The sequence below is a fragment of the Geospiza fortis genome, unplaced genomic scaffold, assembly GCF_000277835.1.
Source record: "Geospiza fortis unplaced genomic scaffold, GeoFor_1.0 scaffold40, whole genome shotgun sequence".
Taxonomy (NCBI): Eukaryota; Metazoa; Chordata; class Aves; order Passeriformes; family Thraupidae; genus Geospiza; species Geospiza fortis.
In genome coordinates, this window is record NW_005054297.1 from 28,787,165 (window position 1) to 28,800,784 (window position 13,620).

The 13,620-nt window shown below is 36.9% G+C and overlaps 1 protein-coding gene across 1 annotated transcript; it reads right to left on the reverse strand.

The window, feature by feature from the left end:
* Positions 1 to 248: 248 nt before the first annotated feature.
* On the reverse strand, positions 249 to 13,611 carry RBM46 (RNA binding motif protein 46). Its single transcript, XM_005415585.1, has 6 exons — positions 13,561 to 13,611; positions 11,109 to 11,270; positions 7,074 to 7,541; positions 5,126 to 5,911; positions 1,601 to 1,660; positions 249 to 274 (listed from the first exon to the last, which is right to left on the reverse strand). Exons 2-6 carry the CDS (start codon positions 11,257 to 11,259, stop codon positions 249 to 251), a joined length of 1,491 nt encoding a protein of 496 aa, XP_005415642.1. The 5' UTR covers positions 11,260 to 11,270; positions 13,561 to 13,611.
* Positions 13,612 to 13,620: the final 9 nt, after the last annotated feature.

Sequence of the window (13,620 nt, forward strand, 5' to 3'; positions counted from 1 at the left end):
CAGGTAATAAAAATCTTTTAAACAAATTATATTTTGAAACCCAAATTTAATCAAACTAACCAAAACAATTTAACATTCAATTTCACTAATCTTTAAATTGAAATGCTTAATACACATGCTTTGAAGAATTATTCATCAATAAACATGGAATGTGAATTTCCAGTAATTATGTATCAGTGGGGTGTTCTTTTTCTTTTCATTACAAGATCCAAAGCAATAAATTCCAAACTCCTCTTCTTCAGGGATATTCAAACCAAGTAGGGTGTGCAGTTGTCTGTGGAAAGAGAGGGGAGAGGGAGGAAAGAGACTTTGATTTCAGCAAACACACTGCATTATTTCCGTTTCAAGATGGACTTAACAGTCCATTACACCATCCATAATGGTGTAATGAAAGCATTCAGAGTCTTATACCAATGCTATGTTCTTCTCTTTCCTCTGCAGCACTAACACTAACTCAAAATAATTAAGAAAGTGTTTAGTCAACTGCTCAAAGGGTTTTTTTCCTAAGAGCCTTATTGTTTTAAGAGACCCCATCTTCAGTACTGAATGTATTTTCTCATCATACACACACACACATTTTTAACTAAACTTCAAAATAATAACCCTTTGTTTCATCTTCACTGAATGCAAAATATTAATGCAGACAACCCTCAAGTGCATATTAGGTCATTGTTCTGAGCTATATTAGCTACATACATTATACATACTATAGCAGCAGTCATTCATATTGCATATTTACCACGAGATCAGAGTCTACACTCAACTAAGCACCAAGTTCTGCCTGATGTACACTGCATAGACAAAACCCAAATTCATTGTAATCATCAGTGGAGTAGAAGAAACCATGTTAATTATATCCTGCTTTGAAGTGACTGACTCTACAGAAGGCAGACAAGTTATTTCACAGATAAATAAAGTCCAACATTGTTGTATCTGTCTAACTTATTATTTTCCAAGTTCTCTTACATAGACCAAGATTTACAAAATCTGTGTTCCCTGTCCATTAGCAGCAGCTGAAAAATAACTGAATCTTTGGGAAATGTTCTGTGTGCCTGGATTAGAAACTTCCAGCAGTAAAGCTAACACAGAGCATGGATTTAATGCCATTTTCAAACTGCCTTGTAAGCTTTCAAAAACCATTCTCACACCACTCCACAAAAAAAAGAGGGAGGTCTCAGAAGTGACAGATATACATGCTTGAATTCATCTACAATAGCATATTAAAAAAAAAGTCAGAGGAGACAATAGTCTCTTTTACATGAAACTGTGTACCACTTTTGTACATAAATTTAAACTCAAGCTGGAAAGGCAAATAATGAAGAAATGACTGAAAAACAACTCAATATTCATTTTAGGAATAAAAACCATAACCTTCTTTGAGCTGCACAACGAACAAGAACATCAGACTGTGTGATCCATCAGCAGGTAGAGGGCAGTAGAGATATGGACTCCTTTGGAAAAAGCAACTGAGGATCTCTACAAGCCACCTTAGAGCTGTGTCTGTGAGGAAAGTACACCTTCTCTAACAAACAGTGCAGCTAAGACAATGTCTCTCAGAGGGTAAAAAGCCACAATGAACAATCCTGAGAGGCTTACTCACCTTTACTATCCCACCATGCTGCATTCAAGGACAGCAATGTTATATATGCTTGCTCAGGGGCTGTAAGAAAAACCATTATGTGTAAGTCATTTGATAAATATTTCAGACTTCTAAATTCATACTGTTAAAAAACTTCTTATACTACATTCTGAGCCTTTCTAAAGATCACTAAAAACCTCCAAACCATGAATTACCACTTATCATCTGTATTTGCTAAACAAAGCCAGCAACTTCTGTATTCTTTTCAAACATCCTACCATTTGTGGCTGTTGATTGTTCCAAGAGCAATATAATTAACTTTGATAAAGCAAACCAAGGCAATATTTAAGTAAATTCCTATGACAAAACATGAAAACCATCTCACTTGACCTTTAGGTTTGATGTCCAAAATCTAGAAGAGCAATCTGGAGATACATTTGTTCTGAGACACAGATACTAAATACAGACTCTTGAACTAGCTTATGAAAGTTTTATCCATGACTTGTAAATTGCTGCTGCATGCAGTACTTAGTATGTTTAAACAAGTGAATTCATAGTAGTAAGATACAATGCCTGCTCCACCTATTTCAGTACCATTTACTATAAAACTTATATGAGGGAACTGGAAGGAAACTATTATTTATGTGCTATAGGTAGTTATTAAAAGGCTTTTCCTTGAATATTTGTAAGTATATTTTTCTTATAAATACTTTAAAAAATACTATCTAGAAAAATAATTTTATAAATCGTGTCTCAGGGAGATGTAGCATGAAATAGAATGTGTGAAAGTGCAAAGAACACCCTACAGTGGAATACCCATTTAAAATCTCGCTGAAACATCTCCCATTGTTCCCTATCACCCTTAAGTCAAACTCAGTAGGGAATTTCCCAAGACTCAGCCTTTGCTATAGAGTGTTATCTTAAGGACTAGAAATAGGTCATGGTAGAAGTATTAATTCTTCTACAGGACATTCAGGTGTTTCCCTATTCCTTTCCCTGTCTCCCCACTCCTCCCCCTGACAACATTCACCTTCTGAAATTTCAACATGAAGTTATGCTCCCTTTCTCATAAATGGACACCCAGACATGTGATTTTCACACATTTAGCCAAGCCTGAGCATTTTCACTCCCTTGATCTGCTGGTGATTTATCTAGTAACATTAAAATATAGCTTATGAATCTTTCCCTGACAGCATAGTTTTCTGTGTTTTCTAAAAACCATCGTTTTCAAAATATTCAGGTGACACCAAGTGGTTAGTTGTTGTACTGCTGTCTGCTCAGGACTGCTGCGTACCACTACTGTATACAATACTGTAAAAACCAAGTATTCTGTAATGTGTGAAAGGAAATACAGAAATACATACCACAAAAAGAAAAGAAAAATTTAAAAAAGCCAGAATGCCTTGAGATTATTAATCAAAGCAGCCCTTTCTCATTTACTTACCTTAGAACAGCTATAGTCTTTAAAAAGAAAAGTAGCAGCAAAACTCAACCTGTACACATCATCAAATATTAAGTGGCCAAAAAATTAGGTTCCTGTAAGAGAAGTTACTTACCAGAAAGAATTAATCCCTATGTCATCTTTGTACACTTATGTTTATAGTAAGTTGCTTCCAAGAAACACACTGAGACTTTTCTCAAATCACTGCTAGTTATCAAAAAAACAACCCCAGACAAAACCCCCAAACCCCAAAGAAAAACCACAACCCACAAATCCATCAGGAGCATCAGCATCATTCAACACTTCCATGAGAAGGAAGGACTCTGTCACATCTAGCAAATCATCTTTACCTGAAGATATTTCTTTCAACACAGAATATATATTGAACTGGAACAGAAACACCTTCTTTCAATTAGACAGGGAAAAGAAATTGTACTTTTAGACTCCCTAAGGCTATGTTTCAGCATCACAACAATGCCAAATCAAAAAGGGGGTTTTTAATCAATATGAAAGCTGTGTATCTTTCAAATCAGGGCTCTGTAGGCTCTTTGCAGGCCCAAATCCTCACAAACCAGAATGCACAGAGGCCATCAAAAGGAAAAAAAAAGTGTTATTCAAAGATAACAAGACAGCATTACTAGCACTAGGCCATTAGGTAGACAGCTGTAAAAAGCAAAACCTGGTATTTGGGAACTCAGCTAAATACCAATTCACATTAACTGTGATTGTATGGCACAATCAAGTGGAAAAAGCTTTAGAATTCTATTAATTTAAATCCACTTTAAAATATTTTCCCCACAGTTATAATTTGGAATTATAACTGAGGAGATAAAAATCTCAACACATACTTTCTTAATTTTGTTTAAATAGTCTGCATCAAGATTTGCCCACAACTGTGAATAATCACTCTTAATCTAACTTTATTGTTCCCTTGATTCTTTCCCAGAGAAGTACAGGAGAGAAAATAACTTTAGGTAATGAAAGAAGCAAACTGGGCAGGTACATATGATCAAGCACAAAACCTGCAACTGTCCTTATTCTTCTCTTAAGGAGAGCCTCACAACACTATTTTGAGTTCAGTACCCTTTTTATCTTTGTGTTTAGGTCTACATGGATTATAAAGGTGTGGCCCTAATTTTCCTACTAGAAAAATATGGAAACAGACACTCAACTAGTTAAATGCTGTGTGTACAAAACCAGACACAGATACTCAGCCATTTATTATTCAAAATCACTCTGGCCATCTGAAAGCATCACATTCTAGAGGTGTCCCTCTAATACAAACCAAGCACACCACTGCTCACGTGGACACAATGTATAAGGCTTTGTGCTTCAGAGGTTCTTCTTCCTCTAAGACCTTTTGGCCATGCCAAATCCAAACCCAAGAAGAAAGAACGTAAGCAAGAAGAAAAAGCTTGTTTACATTTTAGTCATGCATTGCAACAAAAAACAGGCATCACAGTCAAGCCTAAAATAAGTCTGCTATGAACTCATCCAAAGGAGAAACCTCACCACAGCCTACATACAACTCAAGAGACTTGAAGAACAAGTGCTAAGTAGCAGTACTAGGAAGAGAAGAATGTTAACACTATTTTAACAGTGTACTGCAATCACTTTCCCAACTCACCAGAATTAGAACAGGTGAAGGAAAAACCCCAACCAATGAAAAAAAATACCCCCTCCCCCATTTTATAGTAGAAAAAGTTTCCTCTTCTAGTAGCGGCATTCTGATTTTTAAAAAATGCAACATATATAAATGAAGATGCTAGAACAAAGACTTTCAAATAAATTTTCAGCACCGTAATCATCTCACAGATGACCTTAAACCGAAGTTACTTACATGTCATCTAATTCTTCATTATACATCATTCCAGTAGATAAATGTAAGCAAAAATTACCCTGGCATTGGACAGTTTATATACTTACAGTGTTTTCTCAGTGCTCTCATCTAATGGTCCAGATTCAACTGACACAAGAACCAAGTCTTCTGCGGACTACTTTATACAAAACACACATGTGCACCAAGATATGTATACCAAGAACCATTTAAAAGTAACTTTTCCAGCTCCAGTTCTTCATACATAATCAAAAATGTTTATGCTTACCTAGATGTAGAAGTGTGAACTGTGCTGCCAATTCCTTTGCATCTTCTACTGTTGTACAGAGTTTTTCTGGCATGAAATAAGTCTGGGAATCATCTGCAATACTAGAAATAAGCACCTTGTACACCAAGAGTATTTTCCCATCTTGACTCGTGGTTGAATACAAGCAGTATTCTGGTGGTGCCCAGCTATTTTTATGGCAAAAATAATCCAGATGCATTACTGCAGAACTGAAGTGACTCAGCTTTAAAGAATACATACTAATTGGAGTAAGCTTTATTCCTGGAAAAATGGGATATGTACTTCTTTCAACTTCAGGAGGGCTTGGACTGTGCTGACCATTCAGACGAACTGAAAGACTTGCTGGTTTCCCCAAGGATTTTTGAGTACCATCTTCTTTGTTAGGAAACCCTAAGAGGTTTTCAGAACTGGGACTTATCTGACCATTAAAATGCTGCTGCTTCCAAGAACTTTCTTTGTTTACTGGCTTTGCCAGTGTTACCTCAATGCTGGCTCCATCAATGCACTTTCCATTCATTATAGACATAGCAGCAACTGCATCTTCACGGTGGAAAAAATGAACAAAAGCATAGTCCCTCAACTTCTTCACACGTTCAACTACTCCTGGCTTGAACTTGTTGAATTCAGCTTTGATTTTGTCCTCTGTAGTAGATATCATTAGATTTCTCACATACAATACTTTGACTCTCTGCATAGTTTCTTCATCAACTACTTTCTCAGGATCTGCCCAGTCTACTTGAATAGTATGACCCCAGGGCTGGAACGTTCCTACAGCAAAGAAGCATCATATAAATAAGAAATGTGCAAAGGAAAGCAGAATCATTCTTATCACCTATCTCTAAAAACAGAAAACATGATGCATACCACTAGAAACTGGGTTTTGTTGCCTACATCTACTAAATTTATCTGAAATTGTTAAAGCAATGAGACTCTGCAAAAATGACAAGTGCTCTGTTACCTCTGGGTTCATTAAGCAGCATAAGCTGTCAAAACAAAGACTCTGTGACATGCACATAAGAGACACACAAAAGGAGACCAAAAGTAATGTATTTAAAAAGCCACTAAACACAGCCTCTACCACTTTAAAAAGCATGGGCAACACCTGGAAATAGTAATCTAAATGTACAGCTTCAGCACAACCCTTACTCTATGTTGCAGCACATGCCAGAACCCAAATTAAAAGAAAAAAAAATAAAACTGAACTTGCTTTGTTACTCAGGTCAACCCATCATTTCGGTTGACCATACTGGTTTATTTTTTATTCAGTGATCTGGAGGTATTTCACCCACCACTTTGCAGATATATAGATAAAACATATCAATTACGTTGAATATATTACATATTATTACAAGTATTATATTGATACTTATTATATATTTGATATTTTATATTGTATATACTTTTGCATATGTATTTACTTTCTTTTTCTTTCAAAATTATTTTCTAGTAAAATATTAAAGACCTACCTTTTTTTAAAATATGAAACATTCATGTATTTCATAGTGATGAAAATAACATTACTCATGACAACCCACAGAAAATACGATGCACATTCAAGGCATTATCCTTTCTAAGCTCACTTTTAAGAGAATTTGAGTGCTGATCCTTGTGCATGTAAATGAAAACTGAATGTGTGCCCATGCAAACACATATTGGCATAAACACCTAAATTACATAAAATAATGTGTATTTTTTAATTGTCAGAACTACCTAAATTACAGCTTCTTAAAAAAAATAAGTTTAAAAAAACCCCTGCAACTACAAAACATAAAAAATAAAATCATCCTTAGCCAAAAAGCAATACTGCAGTTTTGTAACTCTCAAAACGCCTTATAGAATGGAAAACAGAAATGATCCACCATCTCATCCCCCCACAATACGGAAAAAGAAACTCTCCATAAAAACTCAGTTTAATTACAAACAGTTTTACCTGGGATTAGTCGCCTTCTAGCCATTGCAGCTGCTCTATGAGATTCATATTCTACAAAGGCAAAGCCACGATTTTTAGTTTTGTCGGTGGCATTTGGATAAACAATGACATCCACCACTCCTTCTGTAACTTTTTTCATTTCATTCAGTATCTCTTCTTTCTTCTTATCTTTAGGAATCGCTCCAATAAACAGTCTGCAGTTGTCCAAGCTTACGCAGACACCAATAAACTTCCCTGGACGAATTTCATAATTATTAAGAATCTTGATGGCCAACTGGGCTTCCTCTTTAGTGGTGTACATGACAAAAGCATAGCCTCGGTTCTCACCACTGAATTCCATCATCAGTCTGAGCTCATAGATCTTCCCGGCTCTCTCAAAAACAGGAACCAGTTCATCTTCATACATATCACGAGGAATCTTACCCACAAAAACTTCACAGCCACGAGGTGGTGGAGGACCTTCCCAACCTTAAAATAAATTGTCCAAAAGCAATCTTAGTACAAATGCACATTTCCCCCAGATCCACTTTGAATGTGGGAGTTATTTATTTTTGGTCTCAGCTGAAAACTAGCACATTCTATTATGTCTTATTTATGTTGTGTTTAAATTTTAAGAAATGCCAGAAACCCCCAGTTTGCATTTCTTTCAATTCCATCTTCTGAGTTTTTCCCAATAGAATCTGTATGACAATACACTGAACATGTTTGTGAATACATTGACAGGTTTACCAAGAGCTTCTATTTCAATGGTTTTATGGACTTTACAATTATATTTCCGTTATTAATAAAACTGATATACCTAAGAAAGATACCTAGGTAAGAACTTCAGTTTTATTTTCTACTACAACGCTTTAAAGTTACAAAATGTTCTCTGCGCTTCTTGCCCCCATATTTTTATAAATTTCACTGAAGTCCCCAATGCAGCACTTTTTTTTCTTCCTTGACGTCATTCAAAAACTCCAAACATTTTGCTTCCACCTTCATTCATCCAATAAAATTGGACTCCCTAAGAAAAGCTGGATACAGAGCCAAACTTTCTGCAATAGCCAAAAAGATGGAATACTTTTACTCTAAAAACAGACCACAGTTTTCACAGGCAGTAGCAGATGACAGGAAAAAAAGAAGCAAAAAAAAATTTCCACAGAACAAGTCAGTCTTCGGTTGACACCCGAAAGCTGCAGAACATCTATGCTTCTCTCCTTAAACCAAGGACATTTAAACATTCTTTCATATCTCTGCTATATATACTGAAAGATATGTTCAACAGATAATGTAAAGGTGTATTTATGCATTTAATAATATTAAAGTCTTCAAATACAGCACTCCATTTTCCCAAAATAATAATAAAAAATTTAAGACGTTTGTTTGGTTTTGTTTCTTTTTTTAAATTAGACAAACAACTCAGGTAGAAGGTTCAAAGGCAGATGCTCAAATCATGACAAAAAGTTTTTTCTAAAATTTTGACAAGGAAGATTTCCTACAGGAGAAAAAGCCAGGAGTACAAAGATGGTAGAAAAAACTATACTAGTATGAATTGACAAAGCATAATGAGGCAAGGTGAAAAAATAATTACTCTTGACAAGCTAAGACAAGACGATAATTAAATAATGTCCTTTGGTTTGAAATTCAGAATAAATTTTATTTAGATGATTTTATAATTAACACTTTTTCCTTAATATATTGTCAGAGAGCCTGTAATTTACTTTTGAAAAAAATTAACAGAATTGAGAGATTTTTGCCTTCTCACAAAATCATTTTTCATCTATAAACTGTACAGAAAGAACTACATGGCACACAGGGAAGGTACCATGGCATCAGAATTGACGTGCATTTTGGAGTCACACATAAGCCAGGACTTATCTAGGAAAAAGCTTGGCTGTGTTCCGCACAGCATTCCACATTTTTATCATTTTCACCTTTATAAACATCTCTGACCATCTGAGATGAGGTGTGACTGGACATGGCAGCTAACACCATTTGCAGGCTAGTACTGCCATCACTCACATCATGCCAGTCCCTTCCCACATAAAAACAAAAAACCAACTGTACACCATTTAGGAGCTCCAAAGACAAAGGCAACTGCACACCTCAGCAGAGCAAAAAAATGTGCAGGAGTAATGAAATTAAATAACAATCTTGATTTATTTATTAACTAGATAAACTTTTACTGTCCTTCTTAGCCCAGTAACTGATTGAACAGTGATTTTCAATAAGCAAAAGACACCACACAAAAATCCCCCCTTCCAATTTTAAAGCTACATGCTAACCCAGCAGTACAGCACAATACTGCCAACTGGAATTAGCCTCTGACTTCTGACTTAAAAAAAACTGGTCTGTGCCGCATTTGCCATGAGGGACATGTACTTAGCAGAGCACACATGGAAAGTTAGTCAAAAGCATTCCACAAGTAGCTGACAGAGTTTCCTTGACCAGGTACTTGATTCATTGCTGGACAACAGAAAATGGGACTCCTATTTTTGCAGCAGCTCAATCAACATTAGTCATAACCCTCCCACTGTTAGTGTCCATGTCACCTTAAACTTCCATGTAATTCCAATGACTCACATGCCTAGTGACATCACTGGGTCCACTGCTTAGATGGCAGCACACATAAAACTATGAAATCACTTTCAGCTTTTTTTTTTTTTTAACACTGTACAGATACATTTTTCACAAGTGGCATACACTAAACAAGAACTGTATCAAATAAAAACGTGTAAATTTTTAGGGCAATTTTCAGCCACATCTGCTGAAAACAGAGCTGACAGTGAGATTATCCTTTGACAGCAACACAAACTTATAGAAATCACATCTTAAACAAGGAAAATTCATAGTGAAACCCTTCATTTATAAAGATTCTGTCATTTCCCACAAGCCATCTCAAACATTTAAGCCTCACCTGGCCTACAGCCATTTATAGTAACTCAGAATACTTGCCAACTTTAAAAAAATGCATTTTCAATGTCCTATGAAAATACATGAAGATTTGAAGAAAAGATATATACCTAAACGTCAATGAAGAAATTGATGGAAGAGATACCTTGTCAAACTCATCTAGTTTCAAAAAATATTAATAAAATTAACTTTGCTGAACAAACACACTTAATACCATCTAATGCTCTAATTAAAAGATATAATTAAGTTAAAAATGTATAATAATTTAAGAACAGGCTGAAGTTAGAACTGTAGTTCTTTTTCTAGTGCCATTTTCAAGAGTTTCACAGGGTTTCCTTTTGCTATTTTATATAGGCTTAGTAAAAGTACAGACAAAATGTAAACCAGAAGAACTTCCAGAGAAATAGTTTTAATGCAGCTCTAACTTAAACTCCATACAGCAATGAGTAAATAAATTCATGCTTATGAACATAACTTATAAAGACATGGGATTACAGGCTACAAGTGAGAATGACCTGAAAGAGCAGCACAACAAATTTTCCATCTTTCTGCTTGTCTAAGTGCATAATCTGATTCAGAAAGAAGAGTTACTGTATTCCATGTCATACAACCAGGCTTAGTAGCAAAATTCTTGTACACTGCTGATGTCAGCAGCACTGGAAAAATTATTCAAAATAAAAGAAATATTTTATCATCAACCCTGAAACAAAATGAGCTAATCTTCACTGGTGCTCTCTCAGAGAACAAAAGTTAAAAAAAAATGCTTTGGCCAATGCAAGTGGTGAGGTGTAAGAGAAGACACTAAGTAGGTTGGGCCTCTGTCACCAAGTTGGTTTTCCCTTCTGTGTCCCTAAATGTTTTGAAGCATGTTCTCAGTCATATGGAGCACACTTGGCTTTGTGAATTCCACAGCTGTTGTGCTACCTGTAAATTTCAGGTGATTTTTAAGTCCACCAAAAGCAAATGTTCCACACAGTCTAGCTCAAGAGATCTAAATTGCTGGAAATTGTAAAACACATCAGGACCCTCCCCAGACGTGTTGTGTCTCTTAGACTATTTCCTTAAGCTTCTACCACTGGTCACTGTCAAGATACACAACAGGAGGCTACACCAATTTTCAGTCTCAAAAGAAGTGCTTACCTGGTGGAGGACCACCAAATTTTCTTTGCCCATTTTGCTGAACCATGCTGTACCCAGTCTTCTCCATCAGGGCAAGTAAAGCTGCCCCATTTTGAGCACCACTTCGGATCTTGCCGCATCCATTTGCTGCAGCTTTATTCTCCTCATGCATATCTGCAACAGCTTCAACAGAATATTGCAAATATTCCAATTCAGCAAATTCTAAGTTGTTATGTGCATACAGAAGCTACCAAAATACAGAAAAGCCACTCAGACTATACTTGCCTATTTACTGCAACTTTGTTCAGCATGAAGCTTCAATCCTACACCCAGCCACTATCAGCTGTGTACTTGCTTTCAGACCATTGCTCTGTAGCTGGGATAATCTGGAGCTTTACCCAGCTACAGAAATATGTAATGTAATAGATTCTTACATGGTCTATACTCAAACTCTCTTAAGTACTATCACAGCTAGCACAACATAAGTAGCACAAGTATTTTTAAGAATGCTGCCCTTCAAGTAGAAGAATGAATTCTTTCATAAACTATGTCCTCACAGTTGTGTAAGGGACCCAAAAGCTATTTGAGGTGACAAGTTCCAATTTCTTATTATAAGAATACTTAATATAAGAATGCCAACTATTTCAAAATTGTATTTTAGTATTAAAACACTGGAGGAGCACCTCAAGTCCATGACCAGTTACTATAAAGAAGTCAAAGAACTCATGAACATAAATAATTTTGTTCATACCAGTATAAAATAAAATTAGGCAGAACAGTCTGGCAAAACTTAAGATTTGAAATAATCCCACCTCTGGGATCCCTGTTTTCATGGCTTTATCCATTGTCACAATTTCAAAAGCTAAACCTTACCAATATGGTTGCTGCTGTCGTATCTCCTATTTCTCTGGCATGCCAAGATGTCACCCAACAGCTTTAGGTTTCTGACACCCAGGTGATTAAAAACAATCACACCACTTGGCAATTACCAATTTTACTAGTCAAGCCAATAAAAAATTCTCAAGTCAGATGTTTCTTTCACTGCCTTTTTTAACTTCTGTAGTTTATTTACTCTTTTTCCAGAATTATCTGCCCTAAGGTCTGCTTAGGCAAGCAATCTTTTTCATCACTTCAATCCTTTGTCCAAATGCCATTTCCAAGCGCTATGCCGCTTCTCGAGAAATGCTGCCCAAAAAATCATCACCAGAAAAATAAAGGTACCACTGTTGGTTCTTCAGTGCCCCTTACATTTTCAGCTTTCTTCATCTTCAGGCTCAGGCTCCAAAAGACAATGTCCTGAGACATCAGCAGTTTAGTTTTTATAAGAAAAACATTTAAAAACAGCTTAAAGCTCACACAAACATTTCTTAACAACCCACTACCATTTGCTAAACAAAACTGAAGTTTTTAAATGTATTGCAGACCAAATTTATGGAGTCATGAAGTGCCTGTTCCCCTACTACATTTATGGATGTTATGCAATGATATTACTCTTGAGAGGCAGGGCTGCAGCTTATTCTCCCACTCATGGCCCAGCTTTATAATTTCAAATGTACTTTAAATCAATGTCATTACTTTTTTTAAGTGCATCTTTTTTTCACAACAGCCTTCACATGATAGACCCCACAAATCCTTCAATTAGAACAGTGTTAACAGTAATTTTTCCCACCCTAGGAAAAAAAGACTTTTAGTGGGGATATATTTTTTCGTCTTTTCATCAAGCCAGTATTCACTTTGGGGGAGGAATCCATGCAAGTAACCGCTCTCAAGAAGTTTAAATTGTATCTGTCACAGGGCACTAAAAAGCCAGATTTTTAACAAAACTCCTCGCTTCATCAAAAGGAGATTCCAGAAAGCAGCAGGGCAGAGCACAGAAAAACCCCCAAACAAACAAACAAACAAACAAAAAAAAACCAAAAACCACAGGCACAAGCAAAACCAGCATGGCTCCCACTTGCTAGAAATGGTGTCCCATCTCCTTTCAGCAAGTGAATTACACTTACTGTGTTTCACAGCCTACAAGCTGCACAGTGATTCCGTAATTAGGAAATCTTTCGGCAGCTTCAGGCCTAACAAGGTATGGAGATGACAACGAAGTTGGAACGAAGGGGAGGCAAACTGATTTACTGATTTTCCCTCTGTCGTCATTATCTGCAAGGGCAGCACCGCGGGAACTCAAAGGGGCCAAGCGGCCCTCCCTGAGGAGCTGCAAGAGGCCTGTGCAGAAGCAAACCAACCTCGGACACCCCTGGGGCACAAACGACACGGACGCGAGGAGCCACGGCTGCATGTGGGACAGTAAGGGAAGAGAATAAACTCAACACACAAACACACCCCACAGCCCACACCCCGTCCCCCCCACCCCCGAATCTCTCTACACTACTCCCGCCGACTCGCACTTTCTCCACACCGCTTCATCCCTCATCGCGCTGCCTCCGCCTTTCCCCACGGCACGGCAAGGACCCGAACCCACCACTATCGCCAGGCAGACGAGGCCAGGGCAAGACTCCTCGCTGTTTCGTCGGGAGCCGGA

Excerpts from the sequence above, each read along its gene's own strand:
- RBM46 (XM_005415585.1), bottom strand. The coding sequence starts at position 11,259 with ATGCATGAGGAGAATAAAGCTGCAGCAAATGGATGCGGCAAGATCCGA. Across the intron at positions 5,912-7,073 it reads TAGAAGGCGACTAATCCCAG|GAACGTTCCAGCCCTGGGGT; the intron begins GTAAAACTGTTT and ends TCTTTGCTGTAG. Across the intron at positions 1,661-5,125 it reads GTTCACACTTCTACATCTAG|CCCCTGAGCAAGCATATATA; the intron begins GTAAGCATAAAC and ends TTTTTCTTACAG.